The sequence below is a fragment of the Dendropsophus ebraccatus genome, chromosome 7, assembly GCF_027789765.1.
Source record: "Dendropsophus ebraccatus isolate aDenEbr1 chromosome 7, aDenEbr1.pat, whole genome shotgun sequence".
Taxonomy (NCBI): Eukaryota; Metazoa; Chordata; class Amphibia; order Anura; family Hylidae; genus Dendropsophus; species Dendropsophus ebraccatus.
The window spans coordinates 61,831,420-61,854,414 of record NC_091460.1 but is presented as its reverse complement, the minus strand read 5'-3'; the positions used below and the strand labels follow the sequence as shown (position 1 = coordinate 61,854,414).

Sequence of the window (22,995 nt, the reverse complement as noted above, 5' to 3'; positions counted from 1 at the left end):
TGTTATTGTTATAGGTTCTACAAGTATGGTTGATAGAGATTAATCCAGTCCTCCTTAAAAATTACACATCTCTATGTAGTTAAGGGTTTAAAAACACTATGCTAGAACAAACCACAATCTATATAATGCTGTCTTTCCTATGGAGACTCTAGTGGTCAATACTTTTCAGCTAACTCAAAAGTCAGTTCTGTTACATATTATTTGATCTGTAAGAAGTACCATATTAATGCACAGAAAAATACCCACAGCCTCCTGTTAGTTAAGGTAGTCCTTAAAGTCAGTCGGATTAGAGTTAATAACTTCAGGATTTACAAAATTCATCTAGTATTAATACTGATATTTGTATTATTTGCACAAAACAACATTTAAGATGGCGCCAATGGCTATTACGGCATAGACACCCTTCTATCCTGTGTACATTTGCATCTTTGAAGAAATACATTTATTCTGAGATGTCTTTAGTCCCTTTAAGTGGTTTGAAAAGTCTTTGACAATTGTATAACAGCAGCTCCTGGTACAAAATATAGCACATAGAATTCTCGAGTGGTCTCTTTTAGTTAGTCCAAATAATATGTCCATTTCTTTACTATTTACATAAATACATTGGTGAAATTCAGCTGCAGGTTGATGTCTGTTGGAGTCAAGAATGCCCTTGAAGTACAAAGCTACTGTTCTCATGTCCGTCCACAAATGTAAAAAAAATATATATATAGGAAAATATACTGAGATGCTAAGATGTACCGTTTGATAAAATGCACTGGGATGAGTCCAGAATTGCGGCCTCCATAACAGGCAATAATTCCTTGCTGGTACCTGTGCTCTTTGTGGATGGTTCACAAGGCAAATTGTTCATTCTCATGTTGTCCATTGCAACAAAGTGGTTTTCCAAGTTAAAAAAATTAGAATCCCTGGACTTCACAGCCTTTCCTGTATTATTTCATGATGTGGTTAGTAAAATGAATGGAGACACATGTATCTTAAAGGAAACTGTCTTCTACTAGATCTGATGAATCTATACCAATGTCATCCATCATCTCAATGTCTTCAATGGTCTCATCCTCTCTCTTGACAAATGTGGAGCTGCTGGATCCTGTCTCAATTGCACTTTCATCAGATGTTTGGGAGCTGGAAAGGGAAAATAAATATATACATTTTTAATAGGCAAAAATGATGCTATAAAGAACTCTGGATTTTGCCATGCATATGCCTGGTTCTGAATTCTGAGGATTACATTTACCTGTACCAATAGGCACAGTTGGCCTTTGCCTGTACGAGGGCCTAGGGTAAATTTACACACAGCTGAATATTGTGTATTCTTTTGTGATGTATAGTTATGTGTTAACCAGACACTTGGAGTGATGTTGGTATAGAAGACCCTCAGAGTGGGACAAGGAGAAGGCTGCAGGGAGTACATGATTTAATAGGCAATACACTTTAATGTTCTGCATACAATATGTAGAGTTGTTGTACATCTAAATGTGTGTATATGTTCATAATCAGATTAGTTACCTGTGCCTGTTTCTCTTGCCGGTCTCATCCTCTGAGACTGGGTCAATGTCGGCAGAGGAATGATGTAGCCGCTGTCAGCACTAAGCCTCTGCTCATCGAAGCCGCTTTCTCTGTCCTTCATTTTGTGCTCATTCTTGTAGGTCACGCCAATGTAAGAATTGTCACTATCACTTCTCATGCGAGTGACGGCAGGATGGTCACTTTTTAAGAAGTCATGGAGAACTTTCTCGTAGCACTACAAACAGTGACAATTACACAGACTTTATTACACGTTCTTTCATATCAGCCAGCAATATTAGAGTCAACTTCTGACACCAAATGCGATGTCACTAAAATATCAAGCCTTGCATCTCCTTCTTGGAATCTCACAGTCTGAGACAAGGCTGTCAGTTTGTTGGCAAGTCCCTTAGTTTCTGTCAGGCACCCAAAAAAAGGTCTAATGTAATCTGGGTGCCCATGTATAAAAATAGCTGTTAGTTTTCCAGACAGTCCTATTGTCATTTATTCGGTAACTAGACTGATATTTAAACTTGACTGTGGTAGGGGAGGGGTTACCATGATGCACTGCAGGCGCAGACGGCCATTTGTGGTGCTCACAGTACAGTAGTTGCAGCTGCAGGGGCGGAACTACCGCCGTAGCAGCCGTAGCGGCTGCTACGGGGCCCCTAACATCAGGGGGCCCGTGGCCTCGGCCCCCCGAAGATGACCGCTTGCAACACCCGGCGGCCGAGCGGGCCGAGCGGGTGTTCAGTGTTCTGACTGACAGCGCGAGAAGCCATAGGCTTCCCGCCCTGTCAATCATTCTTGTGACCGCAAGCAAGCATTCCGCTTGCGATCACAAGAGTGTCCCACCCAATGAGCAGCTCTTTGGTGAAGTCCCGGCAGCGTCATCGCTGAGCGCTCAGTGTGCGCCGCCGCGGCTGGGACTTCCGGTACTAAGAACACAAACCGGAAGTCCCAGCCGCCGCGGCGCACACTGAGCGCTCAGCGATGACGCTGCCGGGACTTCACCAGAGGGCTGCTCATCGGGCGGAGGCAGAGAGAAGAGGAGACCGGCGACCGACGGGGGAGCGTGGGGTTAGGTGAGTTATGTGTTTGTTTGTTTTTTTAATCAGAGGAGCAACACTGCGGGCTATGTGGGGAAGGGGATGCACAATACTGGGGGCTATGTGGGGAAGGGGATGCACAATACTGGGGGCTATGTGGGGAAGGGGATGCACAATACTGGGGGCTATGTGGGGAAGGGGATGCACAATACTGGGGGCTTTGGGGGTATGGGGATGCACAATACTGGGGGCTATGTGGGGAAGGGGATGCACAATACTGGGGGCTATGTGGGGAAGGGGATGCACAATACTGGGGGCTATGTGGGGAAGGGGATGCACAATACTGGGGGCTATGTGGGGGCTGGGGATGGACAATACTGAGGGCTATGTGGGGAAGGGGATGCACAATACTGGGGGCTATGTGGGGGCTGGGGATGCACAATACTGGGGGCTATGTGGGGGCTGGGGATGCACAATACTGGGGGCTAAGGATGGACAACACTGGGGGCTATATGGGGGATGCACAATACTGGGGGCTATGTGGGGGATGCACAATACTGGGGGCTATATGGGGGATGCACAATACTGGGGGCTATATGGGGGATGCACAATACTGGGGGCTATATGGGGGATGCACAATACTGGGGGCTATATGGGGGATGCACAATACTGGGGGCTATATGGGGGATGCACAATACTGGGGGCTATATGGGGGATGCACAATACTGGGGGCTATATGGGGGATGCACAATACTGGGGGCTATATGGGGGATGCACAATACTGGGGGCTATATGGGGGGATGCACAATACTGGGGGCTATATGGGGGATGGGAATGCACAACACTGGGGGCTACCTATATGGGGGATGGACAACACTGGGGGCTACCTATATGCGGGACGGGGATGGACAACACTGGGTGCTACCTATATGCGGGACGGGGATGGACAACACTGGGGGCTACCTTTATGGGGAATGTGGGCCATCTAAAAGGGGAACTACACAGAGGGGCCATTTATGAAGGGGACTAGGGGGCATCTATAAGGGGAACTACACTTGGGGGGGTTGACACAGAGGGGTCATCTAAGAGGACTACACAGAGGGGACCATATACTGTAGGGCAGGGATAGGGAACCTTGGCTCTCAAGCTATTGCAAAACTACAGCTTTATTTTTGACTGTCCATACATGATGGGAGTTGTAGTTTTGCAGAAGCTGGAGAGCAGAGATTCCCTACCTCTGATATAGGTGATGCACAGAGGGTGTCATCTACTATAAATGGATTACACAGAGGGGGATCTCTACTATAGTAGATGCACATGGGGCCATCTATATGGAGGACTGAACAAGGGGCAATCTATAAGCTGTCTACACAGAGCCTAATTTGTCTGTCTGGCAGATTCTGTGGATTCGTGGCTCGGAGTTCTTATAATGGCCCAGGACAGATGGAGAAGAAAATGAAAAGGAAACAACTCTAATGAGAGAAGGCGTCCCCTGTGAGTCACTTAATATAACTGCAGTGTAATTTATATGGTGTATAGAACCTGTGTAGAGCTGGGTGTGTTGATGGCATAGTGGTTGGTCGAGGAGGGGGGGGCCCCAATCAAAAGTTTGCTATGGGGCCCAGCCATTTCTAGTTACGCCCCTGTGCAGCTGCATGCTGAGACGCTGTGGCATCCACTTGTAACATATATATATATATATATATATATATATATATTACAAAGGCATAAATTGATAAATTGTTGCTGAACTCTATGCCAGCTCTCAGCATGGGCAGCTCTGCGGCATCGGTATACCAATGCACTGGTGGGAGATTATCCCTAGCCTAGCCTAATACAGGTATCAGGTGTAATATTAGTAAGCAAAATAATGGCCACCAGATATCTGGTCTTTATAGCCAGATTAAGAAGTTACATTTTTATAGTTTTGTTGATTCGGTCTAGTACTAGGTTTATATTAACTGCAGAGTCATGTATACCCGAGATTCATGTAATGCTTATTCAGATAAAAATAGAATGGTTTATAATAAAATATAATGAAATCATATGTTGTGGAAGATCAAGAACCATAATCCATATGTTTACCTTTTTGTATTCCCCAGGAAGAAGGCTTTCAACTATTTCACTCAAATGATAGAAAGAAGGTCTTTTCTCTGGCTCACTGTTCCAGCACTTCACCATAATGTCATACCTACAAAGACCGAGCAACATTATAGTAAAATGTAACATTTACCATAAAGACTATTAGCTGTCAACCACGTTGAAGGCTGCATACTTACACTTCATGAGTCGCATGATCAGGTTTAGCCATTCTGTAGCCACTTTTTATCTTGTTATAGAATGTAGAGTCTACAACCATCCCTGGATATGGTGTCCCACCTACAAATATAATACATTATTAAGACATATGCTTTTCTGCCAGTGTATGTTCAGTTTTCAAAAATAATCAGGAAATTTGAGAAAGTTGAAAAAGAAAAGTTAAAAAATTCACATAATTTTCTTGGTTGAGGAAACTTGGACAACTTGGAATGTTGGGTGGGTCTAAAGGCCATCTATCTATCTATCTATCTATCTATCTATCTATCTATCTATCTATCTATCTATCTCATCATTGTTTACTTACCAAGAGAGAATATCTCCCAGAGCAGGATCCCGAATGACCACACATCACTAAGGGTTGTGTAGAGATTATCAAGATACTTTCTGGTGCCATCCACTTTACCGGCAGGAAAGTCTGTGTAGGAAAAAAACATAATAAACTTAATGTCACCCATAGAACTCTGTTTTTCAGACACAAGAATTTCTGCTTTATAACTAAATCCAGTAAACTTTGGGAGTGGTCCTATATGAGCGTCTCAGTGCACTGAGTGATTTAGGGTTTGAAAATGAACGACATGTAATTTACTGTACTTTGAACTACATGTACACCAGTCATTTCTGCTCTAAAGTGAAGTGTGGTTATGGTAATTACAATGTTCCATCTATGTTACATTGTAAATGATGGGTAGATTTGATACATACACTGCCCTTTGATACGTAATTGGAATCATGCATGATGTCTCTGGCGAGACCAAAGTCGCAGATCTTCACAATTTTCCCTTGTGCCAGCAGGACGTTGCGAGCTGCCAAGTCACGGTGAACACACTGCAGGGGGATAAGCAAAATACTGTGAGATTAGGGTCTTTAGAAGGTATGTGGAACATAAAGGAATTCACTCGGTGTACTGGACGTACATTCTTAGATGCCAAAAACTCCATGCCGCGGGCAACCTGGTATGTGAAACTCAGTAAATCCAGTAGAGTCAGGCCCTCAAATCCATCATCTGACAGGAGGTTTTGCACTTCTATTAAACAAAAGGCGAGAAAAAACATTAATACAACTTTGTGAAGTGAAGCTTTTTTTGAGTACAGTTTGCACTAGATCTATCTATCTTTCAAATATGTCATTCATATCTATCAAAATCCATAAAATGTCTAAATTTCTGCAAATATACATCGGCATTTACCTGACATAGGCTTCTTCTTGTAAGACGCAGGGCGATCATACAGAGATCTCTGAATGTCAGAATACTTGGAAGCCTCATTCATCTCCAACATAGGCACATACTGGGTGGTATCAGCCTGCTTCATGTCCATATAGTCACCATTGTTTTCAAAAGATAAAATCACGTAGCTGAAACATAAAGAGATTACATTTTAAGTTTCTTTTGGGTTGCTCACTAGGGTTGAAAGAAGATTTCTTCTTATATACCTAGATTCCATAGAACAAGGATAACCTATTGCTATTTATCATGAATAAAGCTAGTGTTATATTTATAGGTATAGCCGATGTCTTACCTCCTGGTGCTCTCATCCACTGGGTTCAGACCAAAGATATCAAGGTCCTTCTTTGGTTTCTCTGGATGCCGACTTTGGAAATTATCCCGATTCTTGTGCAGGTAATTCACTAGGTCCCCATAAAAGCAGTATTCAGTAATAATATAAATAGGTCCTGGAAATTAAATAGCAACACATTATAGATACAACTTTGGACAGCATGCATAACTATGAAGAAGCATATGCAAAAAAAAAAAAAAGCTTTAGCCTTAGAAGGTGATTGTGGATTTTTTAAAGCCAAGCCAAGAACTCCCAAAAAGGGAAAGTTACCCATCTGTAGACAACTGTTTCAGAGTTGTTACCCCTTGTCAGTACAGAGCAGGTTACAGGGTGACAGACAACACACCTATAGTTTAATTACTACTCCAGCATTTAGGGGTTTTACTATTACCTTCTTTATATAAGGTCAACTAAAGGCAACTTATTATAAAGGCAACTAAAACCCGGAGAATAAATTGGTAAGTAGCCACCTAGGCCATGAGCGGTTACGAATGGCAAGGCCTAGATTAGCCATTAGTCAGAAATAAGCTAATGCACCACCCAAAATTGTTTGTTGTGATCCAGACCATCACTAACAAGAACAGATGTAGGGTTTGTCCAGGTAACACAGTCATTACATACCTGACTTGGTGCATGCTCCCAGCAAGTTCACAATGTTCAGATGAGCCCCAAGATGTGTCATTATCTTCAGTTCAGACATCAGAGCCTGTTTCTCGCTTGATCTAGCAGTGGCTGTTGGGAAGGTGCAAAAATTGCATTAAACTAAGGCCAGAAGTATAAAATTTATATAGATAGATAGATATGAGATAGATAGATAGATAGATAGATAGGAGATAGATAGATAATTTTTAACATACGCTTCAGCATTTTGACGGCCACTTTCATCACAGGCTGTGAACGACTAAGTCCGTATGCAGTTCCTTCCACTACTTTGCCAAAGGCTCCAGATCCGAGGATTCGACCTGCACAATACCAAATTAAATCCATTAACTCACACCAGTATATCACATAGAATGTTATAAAAGGCCATGGATTTCAGCCATATTCACATATTAATAAATCCTCTTACCGAGAACAAGTCCATCTCTTTGAAATTCCCATCGGGAATCATAAGGCAGTTGCATTGGGTCTACATAGATGTATTCATGACCATCAGGGCTTATGGACTCTATGACTCGCCATCTGATTTCATACCTTGGTTTCTGAAAATAAGATATTGCTTTAATATTTCATAATAATAATACTAAACATAATATTATATCGTATGACTTTGGCAATTTATTGAAACATAGTTATTTGCTTATATGGTATAGGTGGTGCAATAATAGCAGCAGTACTTGGGACACCCAAAAAAAACCCTCTGCCACTGAGAAGGCTCCCTTATTATAAATCATACGTTGTAGTTGCAGGGTCTAGTCACAGGCCCAGAATCTTCATGTTACACCCCTTTTGTGATATTGTAAGTAGTAGAGATGATTAATTCTGAAGTATCCTCGAGTCAATCAGAACCCAAATGTTCGGCATTTGATTACCGGTGGCTGAAGAGGTTGGACACAACCCTATGGCTGCCTGGAAAACAAGTATAGAGCCATAGGCCATTTTTAACAGGACTTCCTAGGGCTGCATCCAACTTCTTCAGGCAACCAGTAATCACATGCCACACACTTCGGTTTGGACAGACCCAAGCATACTCAAGATTTACTCATCTCTAGTAAGCAGACATGTAGATGAGAGAATCTGGTCTCTTACCTGTTTCCATATGATGACAAGGACTATGAGTGAGATGATGACTATCACCAGCAATACTAGCACTGCAGCTGCTACTGTCAGTTCTGAGCGTAGAGCTTTGAAGAAGAAGTAATAATCATAGATTAATTCACAATTCAGATCAAACAATTCTAATCTCACTACAAAGTCCATCTTCCATAAAAGGTGCATTTAATGTGTCCACAATTCATGGAAATTAACCTCTACATACAGGGTCCGTTTAATGTTACCCATGATGTATGGTTGTTTTTTTTATTGGGATTTCATCTCTGTAATGGCATATAAGCCATGCCAGGGATCACATACTACAATGTAACAAGTCTGTAGCTAGGATTACATCACGATTTCTAGGAGGCTAAACATTTAGTATAAATTGTCTACTATGGAACTTCTGTATATAGTGACTGGTAAGTGACTTACAAGGTGCGACCAGCTTCAGTTCCCTTGCAACAGCAGCAAGATCATTCTTTGCAATGCAGCGAATGGCCACCGTCTCCTCCACTTTCTTAAAGGTCACTTGGCTCTTCACTGTGTTGGCATTGTCCTGATGGGTCTCCATGCTGATCTCTGTACCATTAGTGACCAGAATGGACCAAGAAGAATCATTATTGCACCTGCAATACAAAATATATGGATTGTCACAAATGAAAAGTTCTCCTTAATATTAAAACACATCATAGACTTATTCTATAAAGAAAAAAAATCTATGAATAGTTACTTTTTTATATCTTTGCAGACCAGCCATTCCACATCAGGAACAGGCATCCCTTTAGCCAGACATTCTACAGCCTGTTGTCCTGTTGATCCATGGTGATCATCCGCCAATTGTAATATCAATGCCGGGACTGGAACATTTAGAAAATAAGAGAACTTTAGCTTCTATTTTTAATTAAAAAAAATAATAATAATTTTATATATATATATATATATATATATATATATATACACATTTTCTTAATTTTTTTACATTCACCTTTTATTTGCAATTCAAATGAGTATGTTTTAATTTCCATGTCATTTTGGGCCACGAGAGTATAAAGCCCACTGTCTTCTTCCTTGGCACGTATAAGCTGCAACATCACTATATACCTGTAATAAACAAAAAGTATATTGAATTCCAGGCTTATTGGAATATATTGAATTGAATATATTGAATTATAGGCTTATAATGCTATTGTTGAACCCAGGGATGGTACTACTCAACACTGGACACTTGGAGATGAACGAATTGTTGCCAGACCCATCTCCATCATACAGAGCAGCCCTGAGCAAGAGACAGAATAGACTCTGTCCTATCCTTAAAGGACCCCTAGGAAATGGGGTTGCTGATTAGAGCAATTGTCTAGTTCTGAGTATTATATAATGCCGTGTTCCCTGTCTTGATGCTTTCCAGCAGTTGCAAAACAACATCTCCCAGCATGTTGGAATTTGTATTTTTGCAAATGATGGAAAGCAGCAATAAGGGGGACACTGATGTTAGTTAGTATACTTTTACTAGAATACAATAAGAGCATGTCAATATTTGAAAAATCGATAAATTTACCTAGCCTCCTGTGTGGCGAGCATACTGGTGGTGATCTCTGTCAAGCTCTTATTTAATGTTACATTGTCCTTTAACCAGAACATTTTGGGAGCTGGATAAGCATGAACATCCACTGAGAAACTTTTTACTTCATGAAGATTAGCAAATTCCAGTAATCCAAAATGAGGGCTCAGGTTTATAAACCCTTTATCTGGAATTTAAGAGAAAATCCATGTTAGATTAGTTAGATAGATAGATAGATAGATAGATAGATAGATAAATAGATAGGAGATAGATAGATAGATAGATAGATAGATAGATAGATAGATAGGAGATAGATAGATAGATAGATAGATAGATAGATAGATAGATAGATAGATAGACTGGATAAAATGTTCCTCAGATACTCCTTGATTTGCACTTACCATGAACTGTCATGTTGATCTTTTTCACTTCTGTAACGTCATCTATAGCATTGGTGACTACACACTCATATTCCCCAGAATCCATGACTGTTGCATTGGGTATGGTAAGTGTGTACTCCAGCCTTAGCTTAGGAACCTTGGTTTCTTCAACTTTCTTGATACCAACTCTCTGCACACAGAAAACACAGGAAACGTTCATTAATTTATTATGTCTTTATGGGGTTGGATCATTTTTAACACCTTTATATTCAAATCCCCTGCTTCCTTTCAATAAGTTATAATATTAAGGGTATATTCACATGTACTGCATCAGCTGAGCAAAATCTGCTGAGTATTATGTTAACTATTGACCTCAATGGGTCTTCAGAATATCAGAAAAGGCCACTAATGCAGATTTTCTGCAGACTGATTGAAGTTGATGGGTAATAAAATCCACAGCAGTAGATTTGAATTTATTGTAAAGGGGTTTTCTAAGGTTAGAAAAAAATGACATATCCTTAAATAGAATAGTGATGGTCCAACTCTCATCACTCCTGTAAATTTGTTTTTTAAAGGGGCCGTGGTACTCAGAAGAACACTGCAGCCTCTTCACTTTTTACTTTGCTTAATATACCTGCATGCTTTACATTTAGTAGTGACTATGCAACAAGAAAACATGACTAAGCCTTTCTAGGACACTAATATTGTAAACTAAGAATAGAACAATTTTTAATTGATGATATTTTGGCAGCCTCTAGACACCACTAGGAGGAGCTCACTGTATACAGACAAATACAGTGTGTATAGAGCTCAATAGTGGGGTAACAAATGAGCCCCCCTAGTGGTGGCTGCAGGAAAATGCTGTGATTGTGTGTTGGGAGACAGATATCTATTCAAGGACATGCAAAATCAAATATTCGTCCAATCTTTTATCATTACTTACATGCTGCCCTGGATAATTCCATTCCAAATTGACAACCTCATTTTCTAGGACAACACAGGAAACAGTGATGGTTTCTCCTGATCTGAAAACCGTCTTGGGTGCCTGCATCTCCACACTGATGTTCTTGTTTGCTGCAAGAAAGAAAGAGCAATGTTTTAAATGCATTGTAATACAGCTGTAAAGAGTTAGACTGAATATTCCTTCCTTATTTCATTCTAGACAAGTAGACAAAGTGTGAGAACTTCCTTATTACGGTAGGAAATAGAAAGAGTAACAAACACAGGACTGAGAGACCTTAAGCCTTCTCACCTGCATTATATTTTATTATGGAGACTATGGACTTGCTGGCAAACTATGCCCAATCCCTTGTTTGGGGAATATACATTATCTGGCTGATTATTCCTCCATTATATTTCATGTTTAGAATTTAAAAATTTACTTGGTAACTACGTAAGTAATATTAGAGAGAAGGGTTGGCTTTCCCACATTCCCTTATACACATTCTTCTGCACTTTTGGAGAAAACTGATGACACCAAGTCCATTCGCATTCCAAAAAATGATCTGGGTCATAAGTCATGTACATAGGATTAGACCCCCAGGAGTATATCTGACATGCATTTTTTTAAGTTGCACAGTATGTTGTATAATGTTCACAACTTGTTACATGTATAGCAGTATATTGATCTGTTTAATACAAACACTACTCATGGTAAAGAAAAAGTGACACTTTGCTTATAGGAAGCCAATCTATACATTGTAGCAGTGACTTAGTGGCCATGATAACATATTCACTCCTCATTAACATGGTTATTACAGGCAAGTCAGTTCCTGTCCCTATAGAGATGTATTTCTTAACCCGTGGCTCTACAGCTTTTGCAAGGTACAACTCCCATCATGCATGATGGGAGTTGTACCTTGCAACAGTTGTAAAGTCACAGGTTGGGGAACACTACTCTGGACATCCATACAACTACAGCCTTATAGCCGAAGAAACATAGACAATGTATACACTAAATTACATGCAAGTAACAGTTCACTTGTAGATGTTGGCTGTACCTTTCCATGTTTGCACTATATAATCATCAGTCTTAAAAGACACGCCATTGACTGTTGTTTCGCAGATATAGCTACCGGAGGGAAAAATCCCAAGGAAGCCTTGTTTGCTATCATAGAGGGCATTGACAATCTTGCCATCATCTTTGTTCCGTAAAGTCACATGGATATTGGGATCAGTGATACGGCAAGCAATAGTGGCAATTTCATCTTCTGTTACCAGAATGATATGGTCAAACATGACAGATCGGACAAAGGGTGCTGCAGGATCTGAAAAAAAGAGAGCACATGGATGTACTATACAATAGATATGATAGATACAAGCTGATGCACTCTTAACATTAATTTTATGGATGTTTTGCAATTTTTTTGCATGTAACCAACCTGGGACATAGACATAGATTTCTGTGCCTTTGATCTCAATATCTTCATTCTGGATTTCACTGTAATAACAGGTGTAGGTTCCTGTATGGTGGGCGGAAGCATTCTTAACCTCTAACACAGATACAAATAAGCCGCTGTTGTTTTCTTCACTGCGAATGACAATATTGCTTGCTTCATCGTCTTCATCATCATCCCATAAGGGGAAATCCCAGCTCAGTTCACTATCACCAGTACATCTTATGGTAAAGGAATCATGGAGTTGTATGACTGTTTCATTGGTTGCCGGTGAGATCACAGGTAAGGGAAGCTGACCACAGATAAGCCACGGACCTAGAATACAATATGGGTAATGGTTAGTTTACCCTTTAACTCATACAGAAAACACTAGGTTCAAATATGTGGCAAACAAATCATGGAATACGATCATGGCTTATATTCTTTTTGACATTTAACAATGGGGTAAAGATGTACAATGCTATAATGTACAACACTTGTCCACTAGCACAATTCTCTGATAATTCAATGGTATAATCAGAAAGGTCACAATTTTCATATACAAGGTATCATCAATGTCATACATAGAACAGAAGCAGACCATGCGGCTGCTATAGGGGCCCTAGAAAGACCATGATTGGTCCAATTACTTTTATTACAGGTAACAAACTATGCAGGCCTTCACTCCCCAGGGAACTGCATTTCCAGCAAAGACATGGGGGGTGATAAACCCCAGACCTGCCCTGGGGGTAAAATCTGATGCTGTAATAGCAGGCCTATATCAATCTTTACTATGGGATCCCCTTTCTTCTATGTATACCCTGGGTATTATAAAGAGATGAGTCAAATGTAATCCTGGTAGTACTATATCTAGCAAACAACCATCAAACAGGATACCATTTACAAAGAGATTACAATACAAAAGACAAGGCACTTACCAATAAGTAGGACACATCCCAATATAAGGGACGTCCTTGTGGCTGGGGCCATAATTTTTGGAAACTGCAATAAAAAAAAATATAAATAAATGTGTTTTTAGTTTGACAATAATATACACAGCAAATCATCATATATAAGACCTACAGGATAGTTGGAATAGTGATTAAAAATATACAGGACAATGTATTATACAGCCAGTCATCCCCTAGCATGGCTACAGACAGCTCCATACTAGAGATGGGTCTTTTTATACTATATAATTAGGCTGGGTTCACACTACGTATATTTCAGTCAGTATTGTGGTCCTCATATTGCAACCAAAACCAGGAGTGGATTAAAAACACAGAAAGGATCTGTCCACACAATGTTGAAATTGAGTGGATGGCCGCCATATAACAGTAAATAACGGCCATTATTTCAATATAACAGCTGTTGTTCTAAAATAACAGCAAATATTTGCCATTAAATGGCGGCCATCCACTCAATTTCAACATTGTGTGAACAGATCCTTTCTGTGTTTTTAATCCACTCCTGGTTTTGGTTGCAATATGAGGACCACAATACTGACTGAAATATACGTAGTGTGAACACAGCCTACTCTGTATATTCCCTGGCTGAAGTGCTTTACAGCCTCAGTGTCTGCATCTATTGGGCTTTGGCAGTCGCTGCGGCTCAGCATTCCCTGGCATCACTTGAAATTCTGGGATTTGCGTTCGATGTTGAGCCTTAAACTACTTGTCTACTATTTTTTCACTTATTATTACAGATGTAACTGGATAACACTCAACAAAAGATTATAAGAGAACATTACTGAATCACGACCAATGTCCTGTAATCACCAAGAAATATTGTCCTAGAGTCTCTCTTTTACCAAGTTGTTAATAATCTATCCAGCTGTTTCTTAAAGCTGATGCCAAATGCACTGAGGGTCCATAAGATGGGTGGGGTTTCTGGAACCAGAGACTATGAAGACCTAATATGATCACACATTTTCCCTACCTTTTAAGTGGATGGGGCTATAAATAATAAATAAACAGAGAAGCTGAAGAGGAGAAGTTGGTCATAGTAGCCAAGGAGATTCCAGTTCTTATTTATCAGAGGTCCTTTGCGAAGTAAAAGCTTAGACCTGATTGGTTAGTATGGGCAAGTGCAAGACTTTTTTTGACTCATAAATGCTCATGAGAGTTCACATGCTCAGGATATCACCCTTCATTTAATGGCTGAAAAATGGACATGATGAGTGTGACCACAGCATGTGGCTAAAAAGTAGTAGAAGTATGTAATACAACAAAAAGGGTCAAAGTTCTCATATCTTAGTATATGACCATGCACAAGCAGGGGACCATACACTGCAAATCCCTATAAGGGGTCCCTGCCCTGGAAGAAGCATTATTGCTGCTGATAGGCAGACTAACAGCAGAACAAATCCTGCATCTCATCTATGGGACTGCTCCCTCCTCCTGCTCTATGATATGATAATGAAATATCAGTCCGCTTTAGACAGGTGTTGGTCAAACATGTCAAATATGACTGACCCCACCAGGATCTGCTGGTTTGACCAAGTTGAATCAAATGTGTATGGCCAGCTTTAGGGTAAGAAAGGAAACTTGGTTTCTCTCGAGTTAGATACTCTAACTCGTAAAGAGGTTGTCCAAAACTTAAAAGTTATACTCTATCCACAGGGTTTAGTATGACTGGCTGCTTGGTTGGAGTCAAACCATTGGGACTCCCACAGATCATGAGAAGGGAGGTGAAATGTCCACCAAGTAAATGTAGTGACTATGCTCAGCCACCATTTTACACATTCTCTATAGGGCTTCCAAACAATGCCAAGTGCTGGAGTGAGCAATGCTTGGAATCCCCACTGAGAATACATGGAGAAATGACTTTTGTGTTGACACTCCATTCACTTGGAGGACAAGTGACTTCTGTTCTTATGATTCTACTACTAATCTGCGGATATGGGATAACCTTTAATTTTTCTAAAACCCCTTTAAGCTTTGGTGCCACAGCGCTTCCCTGTATAACATCAAGTGCAATCAGCCTAAAATAACTAACTAAAATCCTAAGATCAAAATCCACAGAATTGTGGTTAGTAGGGCCATAAGAATTTGCAGCCAGATAACCTCCAGTGCTTCAAAGACCCCCCCATGCTAGTCTGTCTCTCTTTTATCACATTCGGCCCTTTAATGATTTTGTATGAGTCACATCTAGACTGCTGGTTATCAACAAGTAAAATCCTTTATCTATAAAAGGGCTGAGCAACATGGATCAGATACAAATGATAAACATAACAGGACAAGATCTAACACATTGGGTTGTTATATTTTTATAACCCACTTTGGGTAATCTATAGTACCATTTATTCTGTGGTTGGTTATGTATGTAAATATAACAATGCAAAAATAATCATGCGTCAATGGCAGACATGAAGAACTGTATAGAATACATCAAGAGCATACAACATCCAATTTCTACAAATTAAGGCAATGTTCACACAACATTTTCTATGCAAAATAAAGTCAGTTTTTAATATAATAGTGTTCATGATCATCATTTCTGTCCGTCATTTATCAAACAACGGCTGTTATTTTGCCTAAAAAAGACGTTGTGTGAACAAATGTGAAACCCGAATTCCCATATGCGATGTGAGCCTAGTGTACAATAAACAGTATGCACTGGCACACACTGGAGACTATTCTATATCCAGAACACAAATAGGGGAGGTTTCAATAGAAATATTAAGGAGCAGGCAAAGAAAACAGCAAGTGTTAGCAGATACCAGTCATATGTATACATAACAACCCAATAACCCATTGAAATCAGATAATCCACAATCCTTCATTCTTACTTCTTAGAATTTCCTAAAACTGTCTTGCATGCACAGTTTTTAATGAAATAATGGATACAGTCTACTGTAATATATCAAAAAATCTAAAAAGAACAATGATAAGATCACACCATAAAACTTATGCTGGAAAGATTTTAAATCATGAGCAAAGACCTTGTGGGAGGAAAAAATGTCCTGGGAATTGTATAACACTTTGACATGAGCCTCTCTCTGCTAAACTTTGAACAGCCAGTTGTGACTGCAGCTGTACACTTAGTCACCTCTAGAGGTCACTGTTACACACATTTTTAATACAGATGTTCCAAAGAGTTAGATGCCTGTGTCTCTCCAGGGTGGCACAATTACAAGCATCAGGATGCAGTGCCAGCTGCTGCTACTGGTTCCTTCATTCTGGAGTTATTTCATTGCACTACTTCTAAAATATAACCAATAAACCATATGTTAAATTAATAAGATGAGTAAAATAATTTTAGAAACTTTTCTAACACCAAAGAACAAGCATAGAAACATGAAATATTTATATATATATATATATATATATATATATATATTTATATATATATTATCCGTAATTATTTTTCATCTTGTTATGTTTGTTCTTCACATTGTATTCACATAATAATTTTACTCATGTAATAATAGGAGAAGGAATTCATTTTGATAACTGGTGTGCTTGTTGAATCACTGTAGGTCAGTGTGTTTCCCAAACTATGGCTCTCCAGCTGGTGCAAAACTCCCAATATGTCCAGACAGCCAAAGGATGGGAATCGCAGTTTTGGAACAGCTTTAAGGCCGCAGGTTGGAAAACTCAGCCAAAGGTGCTCTACCTGACATACTTCTCTCCTGACATATATGATAGTGTCTTTAAAGTACAAAACAATATTTTATATAATGGGAATTATCTTTCATCCTATTTGTAATGCAAACCAACAAATTATTTTAAAAATTAAAAAAAAGATATATTTTATTTTTTCATTTTATTATGGAAATATCATGAACCAAGGCAACATCTGCATTGTTTGCTCCATTCACAGCAGAACCCAAGCTTCACAATGCTCTTTAGTTTATGTTACACGTGTATGTTTTATACTATTGGCTATAATAAAAACGCATATGTTATTGGATGCCAAAAATGTATGCTGCTGTATGCCTTACAGAAGAATCCATTTTCCATTGACTGATGCAAGCTACAAATTTTTTGCTTGTCGACTATGTCTTAAAAACAGCAACTATATATTGACAGCAGTGAGGGGTAAACAAAAATGCAATATGAACCCAGTCCTATTGGTTTAAAAGCATATTCTTAACTAAGAAATGATCAGTTAACTTCTGTGCCTTTTCTGTATCCGCCATTGACTTCAATGATTAAAAAAGTGGTGAAAAACCTGATAGAAATACATTAGCTCCTCTCTATAGAGCTCAAACAGATAAAAATATGATAACTATGGGATGTAAGCTGTATTTGTGTAACATAGATGGATGCAAAGCCACTACTGTGCCTTTGGACTGGGAAATAGAAGCTGTTCAGTATAATGTAGGTAAAGACAACTGTGGGCTTCTATTAGGGATTTACAGTCTATTATTCTATTTCTCATAATTGTTACCAAAATGTGTGGACAATGCTATTTCCATGCCATTTGTGGGTCATATATCTATGCCTGACTGTAAAAAAAAGAAGAAAAAAAAAAGAAAAGAAATTGTTTTTGCAAAGATATGTACTTGTGCATACAGCTGACTACACTTCCCAATATGGTTGAAGCAACCGAAACACTGGAATATTCCCTACAATATACTATTACTATATAATACAAACTGACTTTTAAATGCAGTCTATGGGCATCTTAGATATGGTAGGAATTATCAGTGACAAAGTCATCAGCATAGGGCCAAGCTTACACGTGTAATGGTTATCCTCAGTTTATGAACACTATGCAAAGAGAATATTTGACCTCAAATCTCAATCTTAACCAGTCACCTGGGAGCAGCAAACAGTAAAGAACTGGACAGTGTTCTGCTTAAAGTTTCTCCCAGCTGAAAAAACATGGAGAATGCAGGATTTGTTTTCCAGGTGACTTTTCTTTTTATCACCAGCCTGGTATGAACTAGAATACTGCTAGCATATTCTCTAATGCAGGAAATGTTAACTTTGATTTACCACTTTTATTGACAGATTTTTATTAGTAAGTGACTCATTTAGAATTATTACTCAAATAGGTGCAACAGCATAACCCTACAAAGAACAAATGGGCACTAAAAGGACTAATAAAATGATATTTAAACCAAATGTAAATAAAAAGAAGCTTATAAATCAATATTAACTCAGACATATTTACATTAATTATACAAAAAAAATGTAAAAGAAATAAATAGACTATACGCATAATCTTCATACAATAGGAATGAAGTATTGATAAATGATAGCAATAGAAACGAAAACAGAATGGAACTAGGAAATGCGGAATAGGAGGCGGCTGCTGCACCCCGCAATGACCAGCAGGGGGCAGCAGAGCCCCGTGTAAGTGACTTTCTGCAGGGTGTAAAAGTTTGCGCACAGTTCTCTCCAGGGAACTTTTGTGCTCAGGCTCCAGTGTTATCCAGCACATCCGCCAGGCACCACCCTGACTATATAGCAGTGCCTCTCTTTATCATTGTGTCAGGCTGCCCACACAACTCTTGGGTCATTTGTTTTTCTTTTTTTTCTTCTCTATCAAGAACTACTGTATATCTCAACTGGAGCCAAAATGTCCATCCATTGTTAAAATACCCACCCCAAAAAAAAAAAAACACACACAAGCTTGATGAAATAGAGAAAATGCAATAAAACATTTTACACCCTATTTTGTTAAATAGGTTATTTCCTGGCATAAAATTGGCACCAACACCTTGTAATATAAACAAGAGCGATTCCCAACCCCCTTTTCTGGAGTCCCCATCTTAAAGTAGAGCCAGTGCTGGTGAATGCAGCCCCCACCCCCTCTCCAGTGTGGCACATCTGGAAGAAGGGGGAGTAAATTGTACCCTCTCATAATGTGTTCCATACCACAGATCTGGCGTCTCCCTCCATATCAGTCTGTTGCAATCTCCAGAGCCAACTTTGATGGCATCAATTTGTTTACACAGAGAAGACTTAGTTCCCATCTACACCTACATACACCCCAGAAATTTTACTATGTGCTAATCCCTATTGAGTATTGATAAGATAGTACCACGATATAATGCATCGATAGAAAGAATCTATAATCAATTATTACTAGTCTCCCTGGCAGAGAAATGTACCCAACAAAAGGGTTTTCCTTGTCTCTTGCACCCATCATTCTACCACTATGACTTCATCTTTCTACAAAGGGTTTAAACACCAGTTTAGGGGGAACCCAGTCCATTTTGAAACTGGTTGCTCCAGTATATTGGATTTATCTCCTCTTCTCCACTTTGGAATTTATGCCACTTGCTCCATGTAAAAAAATTATATATATATATATATATATATATATATATATATATATATATATATACACACACACAACAAGGAAATCTATCACATAATTCTGGCTTAATACAGTCTCCAACAACTCATCGTTCCAGTCTATTATCCCATCATGTTATCCCATCCCCAATGTCTGGACCCCCTACACATACACAGATGGAGCAGAGCCTAGCCTATTAGCATGTGCGATAATGCCATCACTTATGATAATGCAGAAGCTTTGCAATTCTAGATTATATACGGTGATATTCCAATGTAACCATATGACAAACTATCTCCATGAAATGCATTTGTTGCTATATATAAAATATAGACTGGCCAAAGAATGACTAAGCCCAGATCTGGAGTAAGAGGTGTGAATGGATGCAATGTCCTGTTGTTCGCATAGTCCCAGAACAGACAGATGTTCTATGTCTTGCTGGAATCTTTATATAGAACTCAGCAAGGACTCTAAATGCTCTTATCTTATCTTTCCCTCTTCTCTGTGAGTAATACAAAAGACAGGATAGCTCTGGATTAGCCTGGGAATAGATACAGGTAATAGGAGTCACCACAGTGATGACAACATGACATCTAAGGACTTGTCTTCTAGGGAAAGTTTTGGGAATAACTTGGCGCCTCCACCCTAGCTGATACTTCATTTGCTATTTTTACTATAAACAGTCACCATAACAAACCAGCAAAGACTGACAGAACTTTCTGATCTTTGTTATCCCTTTAAGAACAATAGTCCAGTTGCTCCAACTTTCCTGGAGGCTCCTAGCTCTGGGGGACTTAACATCAAATATTATAGTCAGTTTAGCAATGTAACTTGGATGCTGTGCTGCAGAAGGAGCTTCCAACAATGTTCTACATAGAGAACAACAGCCAACTAGCCTGGCCCATTTCTATAGGCTTCCTGCCAAATGGAGCACAAATGGAAGCCTGATCTATTGGTAGAATTTCCCCACACATCAGCCACTTCACTACTGCATGCTCCAAGACAGTCATTCCCACCACCTCAAAGCATTGAAGGTCTCCACCATGACAAGATGGGATGGCAAAGAGGGCAAAAGTCTAGTGGTGACCAGAGAAATCAGAAATGAGCTGAAAATGCCATGTACAGAGCAGCCCATTCCTTTCAAGTCCACACAACATTCCAAGCAATAGACATGGCAAGTAGATGCAAACATATGGTGGTGGGGACCTTAGACACAACATTACAATAGGACCCAGACTCAGAGAAATTCACAAGAGAACAGGGAGACAACTCTGCAACATAATGGAACAGTCTTACCTTAGATCTTAGGAGAAGTTTCTCATAGCCAACCCAAGAACCCCACATTGCTGATTTCTCCCCTAATAGTTGGGGCTGTCCCTGATGTCTTATTTACATGAGATCATAGAAAAAGAAGTTAAAAACAATCCTCAGATCTTGGAAAAATAAGGTCCAATCCAGAGTGAATTCCAGCAATCCACGTTCCAGCAACTATGTGAGGAGCCTTCCCTTCACAATGTGGTTGTCATTAGCCGCCAATCACTTCTGCCCCAAAGTAGAATGTGCATGCAAGCCTTAAAGAAGAACCATCCAAAGACCCCCAGGCAGATGGAGTCCTTCCTGAGACCTTCCCCAGCATGAAATCATCTACTCAGCTCCAGCAAAGCAATAGCTCTTTGTACATCCACAGGATCCACAGTGGAAGGTTCTTCTCCTCCTTCTTCTTCTTCTTCTTGCACAGTAGACCCTTAGTAGACGTCTCCTCAGCATCAGCCACCATCCATCCCAAGGAGTAGATCCAAAGTTACTCTGCCAAAATCTTCTTGGACTCTCTCATAAGCTTTACACTTAATACAGGATTACCTAGTGGACTATGGGCTTAACCATTGAGGTTCTCAGAACCTTCTGTAAAAAGCTGCAAGTCAACTCTATACAAAGAGATCCTGCAACTGTATATATATATATTATGTCTAGCAAATGTGTGACTGCATAAGAGAAAAAGCTTACATGCAAATGGATGGTTATATGTGTGCCTTACCTTTTCAGTATATGTTAGCTGTCAGTATTAAATCTACTGTGCATGAAATAAGTATAATCCAGAGAATCCTGTGGATCACCCTCCTCCTAGATTGCACTGTAATAGACTGGAGCTCTGAGTAATGTAATTGATCCAAAGCTATAGTCCATCCTTCCCCAAAAAAAAACTAATCATCCCGAGAGATGTCAGAAAAAAGTGAGCCCTCCTCTTTATAGGAATGGCTACTCCCCCACCAGACTAGCTGACTTTCCTATCCACAAACACATCCCCTTACAAGAGCCCTGCTATAAACAACTGCCCTCAGCACTATGTGGATTGAGGGGCTTTGCCATAAACAATGGGGGGCTGCATTCACAGGTCACACAAAGAATTAAACTAATCATCTAGTAACTTCTGTGTCTGAGATGATAATACCCAGGAATAAAACACATGCAAATCAATCAATCTACATAATATACCCATCAACCCAGTGACTATAACCCAGCTATCATATTGATACATTAAGTCATAGGAATATTACAATTCCAGGTACTATGGTAAGAGTATTAACTCCAAGAACTATAGTATATAACTATATAAGTATATAACTCCAAGCACAATTCCAACAGCCTGACAATCGAATCCAAAGCAATTTTCCTGTTTTGATAGGCAGGGGGCGCTGTTGCTCCAAAATTCTAAAATGAAGTGCAATGAAAATGGGGATAATTGTAACCATGTGTTCGAAAATCCAAGTCTGAAAAAACCCGTATTTTAATACATGCATTTGGATAGGATCTATAAGTAATAAAATGTTTTAGACCCAGTGTTGTGCTCTGTGTATAGGATTACATATGGTGGCCTGTTGCATTTGGCACATATTATAATTTAGTGGTTTTTTTTATTTATTTTTACATTTTGCAAACTTTTGGAATCATGAAGAAAAAGATTATTGTAGAAATACATATATTGTGACAGCAACATATATATATATATATATATATATATATATATATATATATATATATGTTACTGTTTGTTATATTGCCTTTCTAGTTGTCTAGCATATAGCCTGCAGCTTTTTTGCTTTTTAGTGTTTTTTTATTTATTTTTACATTTTGCAAACTTTTGGAATCATGAAGAATAAGATTATTGTAGAAATACATATATTGTGACAGCAATATATATATATATATATATATATATATATATATATATATATATATATATGT

At 39.2% G+C, this 22,995-nt stretch overlaps 1 protein-coding gene across 1 annotated transcript; it reads right to left on the bottom strand.

The window, feature by feature from the left end:
* Nucleotides 1-306: 306 nt before the first annotated feature.
* On the bottom strand, nt 307-21,724 carry PDGFRA (platelet derived growth factor receptor alpha). The gene is given in 25 exon segments (XM_069977628.1): nt 307-1,125; nt 1,510-1,558; nt 1,561-1,744; nt 4,641-4,746; nt 4,835-4,934; nt 5,179-5,250; nt 5,253-5,289; nt 5,577-5,699; nt 5,789-5,898; nt 6,061-6,227; nt 6,392-6,545; nt 7,052-7,162; nt 7,288-7,392; nt 7,500-7,632; nt 8,180-8,274; nt 8,618-8,811; nt 8,916-9,042; nt 9,171-9,286; nt 9,741-9,930; nt 10,145-10,313; nt 11,067-11,197; nt 12,124-12,390; nt 12,505-12,834; nt 13,437-13,500; nt 21,049-21,724. Coding segments are annotated over 25 exon segments (3,330 nt in total). The 5' UTR covers nt 21,097-21,724; the 3' UTR covers nt 307-977.
* Nucleotides 21,725-22,995: the final 1,271 nt, after the last annotated feature.